This window comes from Wyeomyia smithii, chromosome 2 (genome assembly GCF_029784165.1).
Source record: "Wyeomyia smithii strain HCP4-BCI-WySm-NY-G18 chromosome 2, ASM2978416v1, whole genome shotgun sequence".
NCBI classification, from domain to species: domain Eukaryota; kingdom Metazoa; phylum Arthropoda; class Insecta; order Diptera; family Culicidae; genus Wyeomyia; species Wyeomyia smithii.
The window spans coordinates 204770057-204794117 of record NC_073695.1 but is presented as its reverse complement, the minus strand read 5'-3'; the positions used below and the strand labels follow the sequence as shown (position 1 = coordinate 204794117).

At 38.5% G+C, this 24061-nt stretch overlaps 2 protein-coding genes across 6 annotated transcripts in view; one reads left to right on the top strand and one right to left on the bottom strand.

Annotated features, from left to right (window-relative positions):
• Positions 1 to 24061, top strand: part of LOC129720664 (insulin-like growth factor-binding protein complex acid labile subunit) — a 615650-nt gene that overhangs the window by 311064 nt on the left and 280525 nt on the right. The gene's annotated exons all lie outside the window — the stretch shown is intronic.
• Positions 2840 to 5215, bottom strand: LOC129720358 (uncharacterized). Its single transcript, XM_055671821.1, has one exon. It carries the CDS (start codon positions 5213 to 5215, stop codon positions 2840 to 2842), a length of 2376 nt encoding a protein of 791 aa, XP_055527796.1.

Here is a 24061-nt window from a genome sequence, read left to right as displayed (position 1 = left end):
CTGGAGCAGCAAATGTCGGGTGGTGGCAATTATTAGTCGCTCAGCAAAGCGCACGCCACCGAATTAAATTTCTCATTCGTTCATTGACCGGCAAAGCGTACGGTTTTTCTGGAGCATCAGAAAGCGGGTGGTGGCAAATATTGCAAGATTATTGTATGGATTGCTATAGCATGTGTGTGGGTAGCTAAAGCGGTTGTCTATCGAAGATTTAGTAATTCCTCGTTTATTCGTTAACACTTCATTAAAATATTAACACGCCTAAACCGATACGGTTGTGAATTCGATTTTACAGCAGCGATTCAAACTTCTTCAGCCAGTTTCTATTTAGCGAGGAAAAAATACTGCCGATGAATGATCAACACTTATTTGCTAAAATTTCATTTAGATCAAAACAGAAGTTAATGTATTTTCCTGTTACTCGCCAAAACCTTGATAACGAGAACGACTACGCAAAGGGCATGTTATTGAGTTCATGCTTTTTTAAGTTATTGAAATAATCGTAATTTCTTGAATTACATGAAGTTACATGCTGGGCTGAAGCTAACCTAGCATGAATTTCATTTGTTTAATGTCAAACAATTTTCAATCTTGGAATTTCCGCTTGAATCGTTCTGCTCTCCAATTTCAGATAGCTTCGTTGAGTTTGATTTTAGCTACGATAGGAAAATTTTACCCAATTCGCTAAACAATTGTCGTGGTAGTGCAAGTAAGAAGAAAGGTTTTCTGACGCTTATATAAAGATCCATTCTTTTAATATATATTATTATTTATAACGTCCCAGCATTTTAAAATGCACTGTTAGATAAAATAGAGTTACAATTTTAATTCCAAAAACATTATGAGATAATTCCGAAACTTGGTTAATGCACAGAGTTGCGAAAAAAAATTGACATTCAAACAAATTTGACATTCTCCGTGTTCAAACACTCATCAATGGTTATCTAACATTTTCAAATTTTTATACAAAAAAAAAGTACAATTTCAGAGATTTAATATATGGGTCATTCCATACGAAGTGACCACGGAACAGAATAAACTTGGACACGACCATCACGGATTTGGCTCAAAGCTGGGGGAATTATTCACCTAGGTTCACTATGAAAAAATCCCAATTTTGGTGTCGATTGGAATACCCCCCGCTCTGTGGGACCCCCCTCTTTGTGACAAAGTCAGGCAATTTTTGTTCAAAATTCCGTTTTTCTTTTTCTAACACTTGTAGGACGTCCGCAAAATACTGATAGATGATTTTTAAAGAAAATAAACCATGGAATCCGAAAAAAATATAAATTTTGACTGAAAGTGTTGTCAGATAGATTGTTTTTGTATTTGAAATCTAAATTTTCATTTTTCGGCAAATGCAGTCATTTTTATTTCAAATTTGATAATTTCATCGTGTTCCTTGGAAAATTTCACGTAAGAAACAACTATCATCCCGAGGTAATATGAGCCAATCTCGAGATATAACATTTTTACGAAAATAGTTGTAAATTTCGTAATTAATTTATTTTATAGTTTATAACCGTAAGACACCCGAAAAATAGTAATGAGTGAGTTTTGAAGAAAATGAACCAAGGAATCCAGAAAAAATATTATTTTCGACCGACAGCTTTGAGGCTGTGTTCTAGTCTTGGCACGGTTATTCAAAATAAAGCGAAGGCAATATCCAATAACATGCAGCAAGCGACTATACGACGACCATCGAAGAAAGGGCGGGTTGACCGTTGAGGTCGAATTAACTGCTGCGACGACTTGTCGGATTTCGAGAATATCCTCGGAAACATTATCTGGGTTCGAAATAGGCCAGCTTTTACACGGTAATATTAGCCAGCTGGGACCCTCACTCCACAGCGCACTGTTCAGGAACTCTTCTACGGACATTCCGCGCGAGACCAGATCGGCCGGGTTTTCGGTGCCTGCCATATGGTTCCAGCGATAGCCATGCGTGAAATGCTGAACCTCTGAAACGCGATTTCCAACAAACGTTTGCCAGCGATTCGGTGGTAATCGAAGCCATTCGAGAGAGACGGATGAATCGGACCAAAAATATGACGAACAAATACCGATGTCAATCGCACGCTTTATCCTGTGATGCAGATGCGCAGCCAGAACCGCAGCGCACAGCTCAAGACGGGCGATAGTTAACCGTTTCAGCGGAGCGACTCGGGACTTAGAGGCAAGAAGCTGTATCCGTACGATCCCCTGTGGATCTTCACAGCGAGAGTAGATAAAATTGACCGTTTCGTAAAAATGTGATCGCTGGGTGGTACCTGGGAATCGAAACGCAGAAAATCCTCGTTCGGCTCCCAATTGATGCCTAACGCTTTGATGGTTTCGTGGGGAGCGAATTCTATTGTAGACTGCGTGCCTATTCGATCCTCTCGCAATCCTTTTAGCACTTCGAGCCAGTTCGACGTCCATTTTCGCAGATCGAATTCACCCTTTGCCAACAACTCGCTTAGCTCTGTACGAAGCTTGCTGGCTTCTTCGACCGTCTGCGCACCACCGATGAAGTCGTCTACATAAAAATTCTTACGCAACGCTTTACTGCCGAATGGGTACGGCTCTCCTTCGTCATCCGCTAGCTGCTGAAGCGTACGAGTGGCGAGGAACGAGGAAGGAGCAAGCCCGTAGGTGACCGTCAGAAGCTCGTAGATCTGAATGGGATCATCAGCTGAGAAACGCCACAGAATGCGCTGCAAAGAAGTATCATCGGGATGTACCAATACTTGCCGATACATTTTAGCGATGTCATCGACAAGGGCTATTGGGTAGGTTCGAAACCGTAGAATTGCGTCAATCAACTCATCCTGAACCACAGGGCCAACGCAAAGGGATTCGTTCAAAGAGAAGCCAGTAGAGGTTTTCGCCGATCCATCAAACACGCCCGAACCTTAGTCGTCGTGCTTGAATCCTTGAAAACGGGATGGTGGGGAAGGTAGTAGCAATCCGTGTCGTCACTGCTTCTCGGTTTGACCGGCTTCATGTGTCCGAGATCGAGGTATTCCCTCATAAATTTATGGTACTCTGCCTTCAGATCAGGATCTCGTTGCAAACGGCGCTCCAAAAGCTCGAAACGACGTCGAGCGGTTGCCTCAGACTCTCCTAGCATGATGGCGAAATCTGGCTTGCGAGGTAGACGAACCATGTATCGTCCTTCGTGGGTTCTCGCGAACGTAGACGTAAAGAAAGATTCGCATCGCCGCTCCTCGACTGAATAGTTGTCAGTGGTGGCCAGATCCTCTGTCTTCCAAAAGCGCTCGACGCTTTCCTCTAGCGTTATCATCGACACGGCCACTACGCTGCACGAAGGTTGCTGGGCTGTCGAAGATGCTAAGCCAGCCGACCCAGCTACAACCCAGCCGAACACGCTATCCACCAGCAGAGGTAAATTTTCACGTAGCTGCATGCGAGCTGAAGACGGGAAAAAACTGTAAAAATGTTTAACACCGATTACCATGTCTATCGGCTGACTTTTATTAAAAGCAGGATCAGCAAGAAAGATATCTGTAGGTAGATTCCACTCAGCTGTTGATACGAATTGCGCAGGAAGGTCTGCAGTTACCTTGTCCATGATCAAGAACTCTACGCCGCAAGGAAAGTTCTGCTTCCGGGAAGTTATAGTGGCAAATAACGCTTCCTGGATCATTTTCGACATCTGTCCAGCCCCTTGAACGGTGATGTTAACGGACTTCCGCTTCAAACGAAGAATGCGGACCAACCGGTTGAAAATCAAGTTTGGCTGAGACGCGCTGTCCAACAAAGCGCGCGCGGGATGCGCATGCCCATACGCATCAATGACGTTGACGACGACCGTTAGAAGAAGAACGTTTTCAGCAGGTTGCTGAACTGGCGTGCTGGTTTCAACGGCTGGTACTATCTCCGTAGCAGGAACAGATGTTTGCTCTACGGAATTGCCTAGAGAGGTCGAGGCGGATTGTGTAGTCGAGCTAGCGGGATTGGCTGAGCGAGATGCAGAATCATTACCGGAACGTTGAATGGTACCAGATTGCTCTAAATGCAGAAGAGTGTGATGATGCTGGTTACACTTCCTGCAGTTAAGCTCACACGGACAACTAGCGACCAAATGGTTCCCCTTCAGGCAGTTGTGGCACAGCCGCTTCCTGCTCACCAACTGCTTACGCTCGCTGACGGATTGCTGCATGAATTTTGCGCACCTTGCGATATAATGATTGCCGTTGCACGCTGGACACTTGTAGGATGAAATAGCGGTGGACGCATTTGACGAGAGCCGAAATTGGGATTGCCTTCGGTTGTAATTAGCAGCCTGGTTGGTACTCGGAGTGGTCTGACTTCCAGGGGCATGATCGTTGACGGATATCGATTCAAGAACCCGAATACGCCGCTGCAAAAAGTCAACTAAACATTGAAAATTTGGATTTTCTACAGTAGAAGCATGCTCCTCCCATGCTCTCAAAGAATCGTTGTGCAAACGCGTGCACAATAAATGCTCCAATATGGTACTCCACTCGTCCGTTGGTTCCCCAAGCTGGTGTAGAATTTTCGTATGTCGCTCAAACTCGTCGACCAAACCGTGCAATGCTGCAGCGGACTCCTTTTGAACGAGCGGAATATCGAACAAAGCCTGCAAATGTCGCTTTTTCAGAAGATAATCATTTGAATACCTGCCCTCTAATGTGCGCCAAGCCAACTCATAATTAGCGGAACTAATAGCGATAGACTCAATCAACTGAGCAGCCTCCCCCTTGACGGCTGCCCTTAAATAGTGAAATTTTTGTATGGGTGGAACATCAGCGTTGTTGTGTATCAAGAAAGTGTCGTGAAAAGTCAACCATTGCTGATAATCTCCATCGAACTCCGGAAGCGAAATAGTCGGCAGTTTTATACCAGAGAGTGCAGTAGAAACATGCGGGGGTTGAGGGTATGCGGGGTTAACAGGAAGAGGAGGCAATTTAGTGATTAACGATGCTTTTATTGAAAAAAGTCGCGACTCAAAGTCAGCGCGGACTATTTCATGCACTGCCATACCTTCATCAGTATCTGCGCATGCCTCCAGCTCCGCTTGCACTTCATTCAGGGTAGCCCAGATGTTGTTTATATACTCAAGCCTCAGCGGTACCTGCGGAGCGTCTCGTTGATCACTGTAGCCCACCATGAATGCCTCAGCCCGACCCAGCGCTGTAATCATCGTCGCTCGTTTTGTCGTCAGCAGGTTAATTCGCTGGCCGTCCGCCATTTTTCGCCTCAGTTGATGAAGTCAGCAACGAAGATGATGATTAAACTGCGAAAATAATCGAAAAAACAACCACGGTAGACCCGAACACAAGACAGTAGCAACTTGGAAAGGTACTCACCTTTTCCAAGGCAAGTAGTGCCTTGAAAATATCAAGAAAAGCAGGAACAAAAAGCACACTCAGTGCAACAAAGATTAAACCGAAACGCCAATCTAATGCTCCAAGGAAACCGCACACAAAGCAGGTCCGCAACAATGGCAAGAGGCAAGCGATCGCAACAATGCCTCCGTGTGGCAAGCAAAATGGCGCTGTAGGCCGGGCGACGATAGATGGACCTTGCGTCCAGTTGATGACGGGCGGGAACAATTTTACAAAAGCAATCTCCAAGCAAAATGGCACTGTATGCCGAAACGCTGCAAATGGACCTTGCGTCCAATCGAACGGGAAGACCTTTCCAAAAACTACGCAATAAATCACAGGAACGTTGGTCCAAATTCTCGCAGGTTGAGCGATGGCCGAACGATAGCGTAGAATTGTTGTTTGGCAGCCGTGTGCACAGCAAAAAAATCCACAAAACTCGAACCGAAGAAAAAATAGAAAAAAAAACACGCAAATCTAAAGCGTACCCAGAGATGCACGGAAGAATTTTGGACAGAAACTCACCTTCTGCTTAAATTAATTGAGCCTTGTATAAAATGAATTTAACTCTTTTGTGACGGCACAAAACGATGGCGGATTTGCCCCAGCGGCAATGTATTCCTCGATGGCGAACCAGAAACAATTGAATACCAGCGGCGATGGCACCCGACAATGAAACGGCAGGAAAAAATAACGCGTCGAAAAGCGATGGCGATCGTGATCGTGCAAAGTAACCAGAAATCAGAAATCCTGGTCACGGCACCAGCTATGTTTCACTAAAAGAAAATTTCTCACCGGCGTCGCTATCCGTTTCACACGGCCACAAGTTTAGGGGTAAGGGTTTTTCACGCGCTTTTTCACCGGTACGCTCGTTGAGGAGGTTCACAGGTGAGTATTACAACACTTGTCGGTAGGCTAAACTTTATTAATACACTTACAATTCTTCGCGCTTGCACGTAATAACAACACTCACTGATTTTGCGGTACTGACAGTTCTCCTATATTTGCGCTTTCCTTTTTATAGCTAAATTAGCTGAAATTGTGTTTGTGTCACCGCCGTGCGGGGTAGTCGCGTTGGTAGCATGCAGGCGGTATTCGCTTAACTGGTCGAAATGTACAAAATAAACATATTACGCAACATTTGAACTGCACAAAAATGTGTGTAAAGTTTTTCCCGAAATTTCACCATGTGGTATCATGAAAATCTTGTAAAATTTTGCTATCCAGCAACACATTATTAGTGCATTCGGAGCAGATGTATGAGCGTTTTCGCGTTACTTATGTACTTTAGTATAGTTTAGAATGACGTAATGCTACGTCAAAATTATAATTTAAAGATTTTGACAAAACTGGCGTCAGGCACATGGTTCCAAATTATTAAGTGTATTTTTAGAAAACAGACATGTACTGAACGACAACATTTAATAAATTAATGTGAAAATTATATTATATTCTTTTGTAAGATGTAAAGGCTATCCACTTTGGTTACTAATAAAATAGTCAAACACTTTTATGTGCGATTTTTGGTTTTGATACAATTCGAATCCTTTTAACCGCTTAATTATTGCGAAGTGGTAAATATTTTTTAGGATACATTTCAATAAACTTTTAGTGACTTTATAAACGAACATGAAGAAGAAAATATACTGTCTCCTCATGTTTTTTTGCGGTTTAAGTGAAGAATTCTTTGTTTGCCTCGTCACTAGAAATTAGAAAACCTACGGTCAATTCTCCAGTGCATTGAAGTAAGTACACTGGTCAAAAAAGCTGGTTAACGAATAATAACGGAATGAAGGAGATTGAAACATGAAACACCACTGCATTTATTAAGGCAAACTCACACAGTTCTTTTAATTTTTCCGGGTGCTGCTCGTCACACAATATATGAAAGTATTACTATGAAACAAATTAAAAATATTTGTACGTTTAAATTGGCTTCTCATTTCAATTGGAATTCAAACAATAATTTATCACCTAATAAATACATGTCAATAATTGTGACTCCCATTGAAAACAAATCCCTGCTCTACAAGGTGCCAAACATAATTAATAAATCTTTCTTAATAAATTTTCCGCCGTCGTCAGACATTGTACGGCTATAAACGTGTTCCGAGAAAAAGGGCACTAAAAGGCACTGAATTGCAAAAAATTGATGAGTCTCATGTGTATTCCGTCTGCTCGCTAAACTACGGTCACCATCTTTTAATTCAGAATATTCTTCAACCGGGCACATTCATGGCCGTCTGCTACCGGTTCTTCCGTTCATAACAACAAGTTATGATCAACACTAGATGTGCACGTAAATTATTATTAATGTGTTTCAATGCCTTTCACTGGCAGTCACGAATAGTCCTGGCTTTCCTGGTATCGTGCTCTCACCGAAGCGCAACCAATCGCTTCAGTTGACTGCCGCCACAGGCAGACTCTGAGCAGTCATCCAACCGATAGAAAATTCCATCTATCGAAAAGGCCCCCCCCGGAACAGCATGAACAAAACCATAAGCGGAATTCGGTTGGTACGAGTCGACCACCTGTCAGGCGGTTTGATTCCATCCTGTGCAATCGAATAGCGCCGCTAGTGACAATGCCCAACATCCGGTGAGTGTCATAAAACTTGAAGAGTGTGATAATAAATTCCGATCGGCTCTGTTCACTGTCTTCGCTCTTCTGCGCCCACGCGCGGTCGGAGTTGAAAAGTCAAACGAGGACGAGCGTGACCGGAGCGTCGGCAGCCATTTACTATCGCCACTCGATAGTGGGGCTTTTTTTAATTATTCACATTCATTGGAATTGGGACCAACTATTGAATATTTTGTCACACAGTTGGTTGAGTTTAATGCGTATACGTTATCTAAAAACATATTCTCTTGTGCAAAATACAGTTTTCAGAATAACTATCAAACCGTGATTCATTCTCCTTGAAACTAGGTTTTAAATGGCTTCGTTAAAGGCATCCGTTGGTAGCTCAAACGTGCAGCTTTTGTTCCTACATTCGAGCAGGAAATATTTTATCCATTTTTTTTGTTTAACAAAAGATTTGGCTTTCTTTAGTGGCATCCAGAAGCAAGAGCTCTGTGCTTTCGCAAACGCTCAAAAATAATTTCCCTGCTTTACCCGAACATGATCTGCATGCATGAAAGCGATACGCTTCTAAGCTCGGTACAACGCAACGTCAGAACGATGCATACAATTCCGGAATTGCGAAAAATGACGAAAATTGGACTTTTGCATCACAATCTGAGCTCTATCTTCCGACCAAGGCTAATCTATCCTGTTGCTGCCTGTCTCGGCCAGCGCACAACAATGCTTATGTTTTGTCAAAAAGTTAGGGTGGTTCAAATGACCTAACATTCCGTTCCATGTGACAACAATAGTCAGCACTAATTGAACTGTCGCCTGAATCAAGCATTATTACCGTAGCATTTTTCAGCCGCCCGGTTCGGTTTCATTTTCCTATTGCGATGAAAAAAAGTCACCATCTCTTTCATAACAAATGACTGCAGCTGATGAGGGGATTATTTGTTTTTATCACGTCGTCGGTCCCAAGCAAGAATATGAAATTTAGACCCCCGACCCACGTCCATTCCGGCGAACGAAACTGAGTGGGCGGCTGACGGTCGAGGTATTCGTCCGGTCGCAGCGTACCGCTCACATGTTCCGAGAAACGGATAGCGCACCAACATGCTGTGAAAATAGTTATGAAGATGAAAATTTGCTTCATATTTTGCACCTTCATAACACTTGCTGCATGCCTTTACAGCTTCATTGGACTCTCACACAAATTGCTCAGTTGCATAGCATTCAGTAAACGATGAGAGATGTTTCTTTTTTGTGGTTGGCAGCCTGGGGGACAGCACGGCAAGGACGATAGATAGAGAACTATCCTCTATGAAGTTTTTCATCAAACAATAAACTAACTATTCACTTTCCAAGCAGACGTTTTAGCTGAGCATTGTTTTCGATGGCTTTCACTGGGTATATCAACTGGCATGGTATGATCAGTTCTATTATCATTGCTGGTGTACTTTTGATTAGTAGATTTTGAAGTTTAAGTCAAAATATTTCTTTTTCTCTACTAGAAGAGTGAGACTGGTTTTGTATCTTTGTAATACTAGCCACAACAAACATATAAATTGAGGTTGAACCGTGATGCCTCGGTAATAAATTTACATTACCGAGCTCGAGAATAATTTTTAAGTATGCAAAAGTTTTATGGACAAGTGAGCTAGCTTCGTTGTACTTATTTTTCTAAACATTTACAAAACAAAAAACTATGGTTCAATGGTACAAAATTAGATACAGATTATTTCCGGAAAGAGATGAAAAAAATTAGCAGCTCCAAGTACAGATGAAAATGATGCGAAATAGTCAGTAAAAAGTCACCGAAAGAACAGCGTGTTCGCGAAAAAGTTATGCACGAGTACTTCTAGAATGTCGCATCTTGACAGCGAAAAAGATTGCGAACTACACGGTTTCTGGCATTATAGATCGGTTCGAAAAACGTCTGACTGCCGGTCGAAAGTCAATATTCGGACACAAAATTTAGTGCGGTTATGGAAAAGGATCACAAGTGCGTAGTTGGAGCCTTCGACCGGAAATCGAACGCATCCTTCAAGGTCAGAATACGGTCGTAAACAGTCGTGCCCGGAAGTTATACAAACAAATCCAGGGAACCTCCGAATACAGAAGATATCCAAGTTTGCCAAAAAGTTCTAGAATTGGCAAGCGATTTGCTAAGTTTAAGTTAGGGTAAATTAGCCTATAGTGGACCCCTTTCTCAAAGTGGACCACCCGGAAAATTAACTAATTTAGGCAAAAATTCGAGGGATTCTCAAAAAGCTTCCATTGGGAAACATCTTATCCAACCAATCTGCTTCACAAACATTTCTAAATTCCGATTTATGTTAAGGGAAATTAGGTTAATCTGACGGATGCTCCACCATAGGATAATAAAGCAATGAGGTCTATTATAGGTTGATTTACCCTAATTTGATGGGAGGTTCCCTAAAGAAAGTGGTCTATCCCAGGCAGTTCTATCCTAGTGAATACAGTTGAAAAAATGAAGAATGTAGGAGTAAATGGAGTGAATTTACACACAGTGGACCACCTTCCAGATAAATTCAATGTATGCGAAAACTTGCGGTGTTTCTAGAAAACTTCCATCAGAAAACATCTTACCCAGCTTATCTGCATCAGAATCACGAGAAATATTTCTAGGGTAAATTAAACTATAATGGACCCCTTATTTTATTACCATATAGTGAACCATCCGTCAGATTAACTCCATTTCTCTCAACATGAATCGGGATTTAAAAATTTTTGTAATGTAGATTGGCTTGATAAGATGTTTTCCGATGGAAGTTTTTTGAAAATCTTTCGAGTTTTGCATAAATATCGTTAATCTGGCGCGTCCACTATAGGTTAATTTACCCTAAATCCCAATTAAAATCAGAAGAGTGGTCCACTAAACGAAGTACTTCAATCAAGGTAATTCTACCTCAACATTATTGCTTCTTTTTACACCTTGAAGGTCGACGTGGATTAAGCCGTGATTTTTGGAATAAGTTTTGTGTGCGCAGCTTTTTACCCATAGGTACATGCTTTAATATTTGTAAAGTGCTTTATTACAGCTAAACGTAAGAAAAAATCTAAATTTTGTGCCTAGTTATTCCATACAACTCCGGGACTCTCTTTCATCGCATAGTGTTTTACTTGCTGATTTCATGCTCAAAATTAGATAATTATTATTGCGCTTCTTTCAGAATGGGCGATTTCGTGATTAATTCACCTATAAGTGATATGAAGAGTTTATTTTTCAGGACAATGAGATAGACACCCAGTGTCGTCGAGAACGTAGTGGCATATATTTCTGCTAACAACTTTGTAGAAGGTGTCAAATTTCTATCGCTTATGTTAAAAAAGATATAAAAAGTTTTATTTACAAAGTTCACTTTTAATCATAATTTTTAATACAACTTTTTTCCTGACTTTTCTACTTATTTTATGTCTTCTACAAAATTGTTAGCCAAACAGAAATACATATTTTTGCTGGACATTGGATCTAGCAACAGTTCAAAATAAAAAGTTATTCGACGTTAACGGTTTTTTAAGGGTTTGTTTAACTTTAAATTACTCATTCGTACGCAAAAATACGGAGATAACTATTCAATATTCTGAAAGCACGTCTATTGTACTTAAAAAAGAATATAAATTCATTTGTCTAATAGAGTCTTTTCGATTTTTTCAATGAAAAAAATATTTTGCATGAAAATTCGTACTTTATCGAATAACTTTGTTACTTCTAAATATAGCGTTTTACAATCTTCAGCAAAAACATAAACCCATAAAAATTGCACAATTTTGTTGAAGGTCATAAAACTGAAGGGATCATGGGAAAGAGTTATGAAGAAAAATATGAATTTTTAGTCATAGTTTAACACATGCCGTCACCTAAAGTGTCAACTTTGTTGTCTTTCAAATTATCTTATAATGCTTCTAGAATTCTTATGAGTGGCTGTTGCAATGGAAATACGAATAAACCGTTGATAATTTTGCAATATTTTCTCAGTTAAGTCGCGGGAGGAATTAAAGGAACACCGTTTCTTCAGATCCAATGGTAACGGAGGCTGGCCAAAATACTTCTTATTCAATTTGAATTAGACAGAGAAGAAGACAGCGAAAATTAAACTCGAAAAATTGATGATTGATTAACTTTATATGACGCCATGTGTGAAACTGTGACTAGAAACTCATATATTTTTATAAATCTTTTCCACGATTTACTATATTTTTATTACCTTCTACAAAATTGTGCGATTTTTATGTAAAACGCTATATTTAGAAATAACAAAGTTATTTGAAGAAGTACGAACTTTCATACCAAAGGATTTATTGATTAAATTAATCGAAATGATTTTATATTATTCTTAAAGTAGAATAAACGTATTTTCAGAATATTAAATAGTTATCTGCGTATTTTTGCGTACGAATGAGTAAATTAATGTTGAACTTACACTTGAAAACCCGTTAATGGTTGAATAAATTTTGTATCTTCAACTATAGCCAGATCCATCGTTCAGCAAAAATATGCATTTCTGTTTGGCTAATAATTTTGTAGAAGACAAATATATAGAATATATAGAAAATTCAGGAAAAGTTATGAGCAATTCTCGCTGAAACCGTCCCACTAGTGACATGAGGTCTTTCAAAAAGAATATTTTTATGTCTAAATAATTGAAAGTAGCGAAAAAATGAGAAAACCACTTTGGTTAGTTCATATTGATGGTCCCCTTGGGCACAAATCGGTTAAACGGTTTTTCCAAAAATTGATTTTTTAGCAATTCTTGACCTTTTTATTGATTTATTTCTCTTGAATTTGTCATTGAACCCCCTGCAACCAACACATCGTTTGCAAGAAGAATGATAGAGCTTTCATTTGAAGTTGAAAAAAGTTGGCCGCCATCTTGGATCTCGCCGCCATCTTAGATTTTATCAGAAAAACGTGTTTTTGAGCAAGTTCGCAACCACTGATTTTAAATTTGACATCACCATTGGAAAGCTGAGAAAAAATGCTTTAAGATACATTCAAAATATTAGGTGAGCATTGAGGATATCTTGTCATTCTGGTCACTTTTCAAAATCTTGCTTCAAACAACTCAACGCATGACGCGCGTCCAATATTAAATCAACGCAATATACTGAGCCTGTGGTGTGTGTCTGTCTGTAGTGTATATTAGGGGCTTCAAAGATTTTGCTACCCCCTCCCCCCCCTTCCACTCCCCGCAACTTCTCATATAAATTCTCAAAATTTTGTATGGACCGTGGACATCACACAGACCCCCCTACTTCAAATGAAAGCTCTATCATTTCTCTTGCAAACGATGTGTTGGTTACAGGGGGTTCAATGACAAATTCAAGAGAAATAAATCAATAAAAAGGTCAAGAATTGCTAAAAAATCAATTTTTGGAAAAACCGTTTAACCGATTTGTGCCCGAGGGGACCATCAATATGAAGTGTGATTTTCTCATTTTTTCGCTACTTTCAATCATTTAGACATAAAAATATTCTTTTTGAAAGACCTCATGTCACCAGTGGGACGGTTTCAGCGAGAATTGCTCTTATATTAAAAATTATGATTTGAGTAAACTTTTTATATAATTTTTTTAACATAAGCAATAGAAGTTCGATACCTTCGACAAAGTTGCTAGAAGAAATATTTGCCACAACTTTCTCGAAGACACTGGGTGTCTATCCCACTGTCCTGAAAAAATAAGTTTTTCATATCACTTCTAGTAGAATTAATCACGAAATCGTACATTCTGAATAAAGCGCAATAACATGCAAAGAAACTTCTCCAAATAAAGTATATCACTTAAATCAAATTTGAGGACGCTATTAATTTTGAGCACGAAATCTGCAAAATAAAACATTGTGCATGGCCAGATTCAAAGGCTTAATTAATGTTTTTAAGAAAAAAAAGCTTAATATCTGAATATGTAAAAATATGTTTTATAGTATGATTTCGTTGCACAGTTCGTTTATAGCTCTTTTCCATAAAAAAAATAATATAAAATAATTATACGTCATGTACAAAAATCACAAGGGTTGTATGCAAAGCCACGACCGCAAGGTTGACGTAAAACTACATAAGGTTGTTTATTGCATTACAGTCAGGTTTTTTTACGCGGTTTTTTTATACGCGGTTTTTTTTACGAGGTTTTTTAAGCGGATTTTTGAATTAACGCGGTTTTTTTACGCGGATTTTTGAATTAACGCGGTTTTTTTTACGCGGATTTTTTAATTAACGCCTTTTTTTTACGCGATACCGCGCTAATTAAAAAAAATTCACGAATTTCCGAATTATCGTGGGCTTGGAACCAGAAACGATTAAGTGTTTATCTAGTAAAAGACTTAGTCCAAAAAATACTCTCCGCTCACCGAAAGATCCGGAATGACCGTCAAAGAGGACAATTAAATACTGTATTAAATACTGGTTCTAGAGTGTCTCGGATTTTTTCTAAAGCCCTTCTTGCTGGTCTACTTTACGCGGATTTTTTAAAAAACGTGTTTTTTTCACGCGGATTTTTGAATTAACGCGTTTTTTTACGCGGATTTTTGAATTATCGCGGTTTTTTTACGCGGATTTTCGAATTAACGCGGTTTTTTTACGCGTTTTTTTTACGGGGTACGTATCCCCAGCGTAAAAAAAAATCTGACTGTACTTGAAATGAATATGGGTCATTCCATACGAAGTGACCACGAAAAAACATAAACTTGGACAAGACCATCACAGATTTTGCTCAAAATTGGGAGAATTATTCATCTACCGTCACTTTGGAAAAATCCCAAATTTGGTGTCGATTGGAATACCCTCCGCTCTGTGGGCCCCCATGTTTATTGGAAAGTCATGCATTTTTTGTTCAAAATCTCTTTTTTCTTTTTCTTACAATTCATAGAAGTAAGATATCCGAAAAATACTGATAGATGATTTTTGAAGAAAATGAACCAAGGAATCCAGAAAAAATATATGTTTTGACCAGAAGTGTTGCCAGATAAATTATTTTTGTATCTGAAAACTAAATTTACATATTTCGGCAAATGCAGCCATTTTGATTTTAAATTTGATAATTTCATCGTGTTGAAAATTTCACATAAAAAACAACTATCATCCCGAGGTAATATAAGCCAATCTCAAGATATAGCATTTTTACGAAAATAGTACTGAGTTTCGTAATCAATTTTTCGTAAAAATGTTATATCTTAAGATTGGCTCATATTACCACTGGGTGGTAAGTGCTTCTTACGTAAAATTTTCCGAAAAATACGATGAAACCATCAAATTTAAAATGAAATTAGCTGCATTGGCCGACAAATTTAATTTTAAAATACAAAACTAATCTATCTGACAACACTTCCGGTCACAAAAAATAATTTTTTGTCTGGATTCCTTGGTTCATTTTCTTCAAAATTCAACTATCACTATTTTTCGGGTGTTTTACATCTATAAATTATGAAACAAAATAATTACGAAGTTTACAACTTTTTTCGTAAAAATATTATATCTCGAGATTGGCTCATATTACCTCGAGATGATAGTTGTTTCTTATGTGAAATTTTCCATGGAATATAATAAAATTATCAAATTTCAAATAAAAATAGCTGCATTTGCCGAAAAATGTAAATTTAGTTTTTAAATACAAAAATAATTCATCTGGCTACACTTCCTGTCAAAACTTATATTTTCTCTGGAATCCTTGGTTTATTTTATTCTAAAATCATCTGTCAGTATTATCCGGACATCTTACGTCTATGAATTGTAAGAAAAAGGAAAACGAGATTTTTGAAAAAAATTGCGTGATTTTCCAATAAAGAGGGGGGTTCTAGAGAGCGGGGGGTATTCCAATCGATACCAAAATTGGGATTTTTCCAAAAAGACAGTAGATGAATAATTCCCCCAACTTTGAGCAAAATCTGTGATGGTCGTGTCAAAGTTTTGCACTTACAACACTAAACAGAAATGAAACGAACACTATATAACACAAACAAGTTTCAAAAGTCAAAGTGCATGCAGATTAAAATAACATTTTACTTTTAAGGGGTTATATACCTTTTTGGTCGAGATAAATGAGAGAAGTTTGAATTTATTTTTTAGCGCATAGCGCCATTTTGATTGCATCAAAGTGTTATTTTTTTGAAAGTATAGTTTATTAACAACAACAAAATATGTTTGATTTTGAGATATACCAATTATTACTGGAGTAATGGCCGTTCCTCCGAAATGCTTTTTTTGCAGAGGCTCGCGGTGATCTCGATAGAGACTCAGCGGGTCAACTGAAATCAAAAAACTCATTATTTCATTAGTTTAGAAGTGTGCCGTGTCCTTGAAAGATCGCTTTCATGAGTACTTTATTTTCAGTGCAAACGAGAACGTTTTTCCCAAAAAATGCACGTTCAGTAGTTTTCCCGCAATCAGGATCACGGCAAAGTCATTTTTTGAGAAACACCGTTCCGAGATCGTGTAAAAAGTTTTAAGTTTAGCTTATGCAAGGCGCGCTGCAAATCGCTCTAACTTTCTCCCTAGTGCTTATTGTGAAAATGTTCTCAAAATGTTGTAATTCAAGATAATGCACTAAAAATTTTTTCGCTATTTTGAAAACTAAAAAGGTATATAAACCTTTGATTCCAGCGCAAAACGAGAAAATATTAAATCTTCCATAATTTGTTTGTTGTCCTTATAACGACTGTTGTTGTTCAATTTCATATCGGATTCAAAGTCGTTCGCATCTGTGTGCTACTCCAACAGAGGAGATTAGGGCATTTTTCTTACACAGTTGAAAGCTGTTTTTACACTGAAAATTTGACGACCCCTATACTTTGAAAGCCAGCATTCCGAAACTTTTGTGTGTTGTCAAAATACGGCAACTTTTCATTAGAGGAAGTGCCGGCTAATGTACCTACTACTGATGCTGCTCGCTACCGCATATAGGCAGCTTTTACAAGTGCCGCTGCACCAGTTGGCCTAAATATCGCTGCTGATACCACTACTGCTGGTGATGCTATCCGCTACCACAGCTGCTGCTGTTAACTAAGGATTGTTGTAGTCGCTGTCTACAACTTATATGAGCCGTTTCGGCTGAAACAGGCTCTTATATACGACAAATAGTACATCCCGAAATACTAAGTCTATAATTCTGTCGACCGTGCTTGGAAAAGCAATCATATAATGGCCAATCAGGTCAATCGAAATTTGCGTTTCAACGGGGTTGACCATTTTCAATATCATAGTTGCTTGTCATATTGGGCTTTACAATTTTTAAGGTTTGATTATTCGATAACATAATTTTCATGCAGGTAATAAAAACTGTTCGGGTGTTGTGCGTATCACTGAAGAAAAAGATGATTCAGTACGTTCTGAGACATGCAGATGCAATCAAATTTACAGCTGTTCCAAATTTAAAGATGTAAATTAATTTAAGAGTAAATATTAACTCAGGTATTCATTTCATCCTGAGAACGACAATTTCTGTTTAATTCAATATCGGATAAGATGCCGATCATTTCTTGATGCCGATCAACACTCAAAACTAGATGGCTCAAGTATTAAGAACGCCAGCTTTCCAGAACGTTGGTGTGTTGTCAAAATGAGGCAACTTTTCATTGGATGCATTTACTAGTCCTCGCTATCGTAGAGAGATAGCATTTCACTAAACGAAGTACCCTATTGCATCTGCTGGCCCAGCTATTATCGATGCTGAGACCCGCTGCAACTGCTGCGCTATCCGTTGCCATGCCACAGCTGTGGCCGCTATCCGCTTGCACTTCTGCTGCTGCTGAGGAAGTACTGCTGTTGTCGCAGTCTAGAACTAATATGAGCGGGTTCGGCTGAAACTGGTTCTTGTATAGGCTAAATAGCATATTTCAAATTACTTGGTCAATGATTCTGTCGACCGTGCTTGGGAAGCAATCATATAACGACCAATCAGAGGCCGAATTTTTCGTTTTGGCAAGGCTTGACTACTTTTAATAATACAATAGTTTGAATAATAAAATTACAATTTTCTGCGTTTGGAAAGAATTTTAGAAGATTGAATTATTTGAATCGTGCATATTACAGGAATATATAAAATAGGCATTGTTCACACATTAGGGGCTGTCCATATATTACATGAAAGCCTAGGGGAGAGGTAAAAAAATGTTCGCGATCCATATAATTTTTCGATAATTTATATGAAAGTGTATCCACGAAGATCTGAAATCACCAAAAATATGTCCACTTGGTACAGTCAGGTTTTTCTATATCGGGAGATACGCTCCACATTTGTATGGTACCGCGAAATAAAAAAAGACTGAATTGAGTTGAACTATTTTTTAATCACTACTAATAAGTGAAAATGTTTAATGTAATTGATGACTACAAATATTTTTAAAGCCAGACCGGTTTTTTTGATCGATAGAGTGTTTTCGGCAAAGTTGTAGATATTAATTTTGTCTTTCCGAAATAATATATACAGTAGACAAAATTTTTTATGGGTTTTAAAACTTTCCAACCTTCCTTTTGACGTAACATAATAATTGGATGTTCCTTGCATGTTTATTTGCAAATTTTATTTTACGGGAATTATTTTTGAAAGATTAAAAATATTAAAATTTTGCTTCGGGTTTACGCACAATTCGATTTTTTAAATGTGCCTTTTGGATCAGTCAGTTTCCCCCTCCCCCATTTTTTGTAGTATTTTACGGAGTTATTTTTAAAGTGGAATTGACGTGTTTTTTATGCGGATTTTCAACCTACGGCGTTTTTTAACACGTATCTTTGAACTAACACGGTTGATTTTACGTGATGCCTCATTAGTTCAAAAATCTTCACGCGGATTTTCGAATCGACGCGTGTTGGGAACCAAAAACGGGAAAGTGTTTATTGAGTTAAGGAATTAGACAAAAAATAACCTCTGCCCTCCAAAGGATCCGAAATAACCGTAAAATAAACATTCAGAATCCGTTCTTGGTGGTTTGCTATAATAGTTAATAGATAGTTTGCAGCTTCAACATTGAATAAATTTGAATTTTAACTAACTTTTGAGATATACAACACTGGCTCTTGTGCTCGAACTTGAAACTTGAAAGATTATAACTTTTTAACCATTTCTGTGAACTTTGGTGCCCCTGGCAAGCTCGGAAGATGGTTGAAGTCTATGAAGATAGACTTAAATGGGGATTTCCCATAAGCAAACATAGAAGCCACAAACCCGGCGACCAATCACTCTTAAAATTCACAAGAATGGTTGGAAAGTTACAATTTTTCATTTTTAATTGTAGGGTAAAACCTGTGTTGACCAGGGTTATCAATAGTCTTTTTTACAATTTATTTTATTGTTTTATTTCGAATTGATTCAATTCTTTTTTGACAAAACTTCGATTCATTTGTCAAAAATTCGAAGTTCGTCTTTCATTCGGATTTTAATTCCAAGGTTGCGAAAAATTAGCCAACAGGCAAAAGAATTATTGCACATTGCATTGTTGCAAGCATGTAAATATATTCTTTGATCATGTTTTTATTTTTCAAATCTTAAATGGATAACATAGCTTTGCTTAAAAGAATAAAAGCTTTGAACTCAAAACACCATGAGTTAGGCTTCTTATAAAACAAAAAAGATTGCGAAGCAAGCAATTGCAAACGGACCAATATTTTTCCATCAGGATTTATAACCTCATTCATGGCTGGTCATCGCTGTCCGCATTAAATCACTATAATCGAATCAATTCTAGGATAATATTTTCGTCCATCCAATCTGCGTTCTAGTAAAACAAAAAAAAAAAACAAAACATTCATCTCAAACATTGTTTGCTTAGTACACACACACAGCTGTTAGCTCATACAAACGCAAATTCGAGAATCCATTGGCTTGTCCCCAGTATGCGCTCTGAAAGCGAAACGCAATATCAATTTTAATCAAAATCATCGCAAGCCACACGAGCGCCACTGCCCGGTATAATGCAATCTAATATATAGTTATAATTTATTTTCATCACCAACGACAATGGAAGTTGGCAGAGCTGTCGTCTCTTATCGCTACCACAAAGTCGTCCTCGTCATATTCAGTTTGTGTGTGCGGGGCTCTTGACGCAGCAGTGAACCGTACAATGGGGCAGGTCCTTGCGCTCTGGACCTTGCCCGCACAGGAAGCGGATGAAATGCTTTCGCCTTAACACTGAACCAATTTTCTCGCCGGAATGTCACTAGCGCCTGCCGCAGCTTTTCCACTAGCAGAACAACCGACATTATTATCGTGCTTCCTGGGAACTCCAGCTGCGGGCTCCACAGCATTAGCGCATAAATATTTCCATGAATCATTAAAGCGGACTAAGCGTCGCTTCTGCCGCTTGCTAGATAGTGGGGCTTCTAATTTTCATCGAAGATTCAGATAATATCGGCAGCAAGGAAGTGCTTCCGGTATACCATAGCCCGGATCGGCGATGTACATGCGATTTTAATTGCGCTTGCAGGCGAGTCTGCGCTAACATGGCTTCTGCGGTTTCCGCAGTTATCGAAAAACGAAGTCTTTGTGAATATTAATCACTTCGAGTACACCTGCTGGGGGCTTTTGACGAGCGGATTTGCAACATGCCACGCGGAACTGAACTAAACTGAGTGCATTTGAAAATGTCTTCACGATCGATTAACTGCTCACAGCATGAACAATCTGCAGAGCAGCCAACTGCAATGACACAAAACCTCATCCAATCGATCAGCGATAAATCATTCACAGTTTGGTGGTTTCTTGCAGTCCGTGAACGTTTCCCCACCCCTGCTCAATCTGAATCCTGACACGTCTATCAATGACTAGTGCAGCAGCAGTAGACTGATGTGATGACGAATGGAAGAAAAGTTCCGCTTAGTTTACCACGTCCGTTCAGGAGCAGGAGGAGGAGGTTGATTTTTCATCACGACACGGGCATTGTCCGCATGTCCACGTACCGAAGGACGTGACACCGTACGGTCACTAGGAGCGCGTGACAAGCTTTGTTCCTCAATGTTGATTTTGCCAACTTTTGCTAGAAGCTTAATTCTTCGAATACACAACGAGCGCTTAGAACTGACAGCGATGACGATGATGGATAACGGGGTACCCGCATATGGGTTTCACCGAGCTCGGAAGTAAGGCGAAATAGTATGAATGATTCATCCTTCGCAGATTGAAACCCCGGAGCACACATAAGGACTCGCTTGTAGACACCATGAATTGCTGACAAACGTTTTTTTTGACTTCCTTCGAACGATTGCTTACTTCTGCGTACGCTTTTAGTATGAGGGCGATACATTCCGATAATCAGTATCAATTTTAAAAGTAAACTTTTATATGTCATACGTATTAAGGTTATGAACCTAATTTTTATAATTGACAAAAAATGTTCATGGCACTCGTGTTGCAACAGAAGCAACTAATTGAAAACAGCTGATTCCATCCTGCGCCATATCTGGGACAACAGCAGATTGCTACATATATTAGCTTCAATAATCTCTAGGGAAAACCTGCTCACACATATGTTTTTGCTCCGGCAAACTTCGCGCTGGACCCAATTTATTTCAACCTTCGAGCGAGCTCTACAGCGGAGCGGTAGTGGATGCATACAATAAATGAAATTCATTGCATAATGCCTGTTTAGTGTCTGGCATCGAAGTGAACCCATGGGGGCTAACATCCTTACACAAATTAACCCAATTTACAGCAGGATATAATCCATGTGATGTTAGCACTCGTGGCCCGAGGTAGTAGCAGTAGAAGTAGACTCCTAGTACCGGCAATAGTAATTGCCATTTTGTCTTTCCTCATTTATGATCCACGAAGAGGCAAGTGCGGTGGGCGCACACGCTATTCGTATTCAAGATGTTGGCGTTTGAAATTCCTCGCTCCAAGCGCGTAACTCATTTCATTATCGCTCACGTCACTCAAGGGAAATCTTCCGGTCGGTGGCAACCTCACGGACACCGCACCGTGAGCATGCGAGCGGAAAGAGAATCAACTTCTTTTCAGCACTTGGCTGAATTTATGCAAGCGGCGGCAGAAGCGGAAATAAATTGCTTTAATATAATGCTATGTAGATTCGCAAACGAGGCAGCAATGGCGGGAAATTCGCAGTGGATTGGAAATTGAGTGAATCCATTTTCTCGCGAATCAATTTATTAATAATGGGAATTTGTAATGGATTAATGGGTTCCGCGGAAACTTTTTCGGAGTTGAAAATTAAAGAACACTGGATTCATAATCGAAAGAGCTTCTACGCTAGCTTGTTGTTCATAATTTTTTATGTATTCATCTATGTGACTGACAAATTACAATTTTTTTAGAAAATTTGTTTCTATCTGTTTCTCTTACGCAGTTTTACGGTTAATATCAAAGATGTCTATATCTACCGTAGAGCCTAGTTAGACTGCGTTGTTATGGTACCACTTCTATGTACGCTTGCCTTCCAATGTGATGTTGAACTATAAATTTGACAATCCGTCACCTGCTTTAAATTATCTAACGTCCTGAAAACGTCAGATTTCTCACCGGTTACCTCATTTGATTGAAAAACCTTGTTCGAGCATAATCCGTCCTAATTTATTTCTCTTAACTGAAACGTACGCTGCCTTGAAGTCTATTAACAGATGGTGAGTCTGCGAAATGACTTTTCGAAACTTGTCAACATTTTATCGCGAGGTGAACATTTGGTTTGTAGTAGAGCGTTCTTCTCAAAAACCGCATTGGTATTCGCCAACAAAAGTAGCCTGGAGCAGCCTCAGTATGTGTAACAAGAATTTTGTCTACGGTATTGAAAAGAGCTATGTCTCTTGACAATGCACAATGGTCCAGAAACCAAATTTAGGGGGAAATTTGGGTCTAGAGCTCTATAGCAACATTTTAGAGAAAAACTTTCTTCTACAAAGTTGTTACATATGATAAAACTCTTATTGAAAAATTATCGAAAATCAGGGTGACCACTATTTTCGATGCAATCAAGTATCTAACTTTTTCATTTTTGTAGATAGAAAAAAAAAATTGTTCTACAATGTTAAAGCTTCATTAATTTTAAGTAACTTTGTAAACAAAAGTTTTTCTCTATCTTTGAAAACAACCGATTTATATTGAAAAAACACATTTCACGCTCTAACTTTTTTATTTCAAGTTTCATCTCAGAACTGTCTTTGAACGACTTTGAGAGCTTTTTAAGAGAAACATTTTGCAATGCTGACATCGTAAATATCTCAATTTTACTCAAAGTTATTAATATTTTTCATCAAAATACAAGCGTTTTTCTTTTGTATGTCATTCTTTTTGTGGCAAACATAAAAAATATCTCCTGGTCTCATTTTGAAGGGCATACTTGACTCTATAAATGGAGGAGCTTTTAGAAATATGTTATGTTTTAAACTTGAGTAAAATCAATTTAAAAACAAGACGAATATTTCAATAATTTTATACATTATGCATATAAAAGCAACCAGATTCATTTTTTGGTATTTTTTCTTATAACTAGACGTAATTACCTTTAATTTGACCCAAAAAGATCGAAAATCGATTAACTGGTTCAAAAGTTATGAATTTTTTTAAAATAAAATACATCGAACACAGTCGTTTTTTATGGTCACCCTATTTCGAAGTTGGTCACGCAAAGTGCTTCAATTGTGCTCAAAATCGCAGGGATGCATCTATGTTGAAAATAATCAATCCCATATTGTTTCGTTGGGTTGTTAAGGGGACTAGACTCTGAAAAAGGGTGACCATATAAAACGGCTATATTCGATGTATTTTATTTCAAAAAATTCATAACTTTAGAACCAGTTGATCGATTTTCAATCTTTTTGATCAAATTAAAGGTAATCATTCCTAGTTATGAGAAAAAATACCAAAAAATATATCTGGGTGTTTTATATGTATAATGTATAAAATTATTGAAATTTTTGTCTTGTTTTTAAATTGAATTTACTCAAATTTAAAAAATAACTTATTTCTAAAAGTTCCTCCATTTATAGAGTCAAGTATGCCCTTTAAAATGCGACCAAGAGATATTTTTTATGTTTGCCCCAAAAAGAATGACATACAAAAGAAAAACGCTTGTTTTTTGATGAAAAATATTAATAACTTTGAGTAACATTGAGATATTTACGATGTCAGCATTGCAAAATGTTTTTCTTAAAAAGCTCTCAAAGTCGTTCAAAGACAGTTTT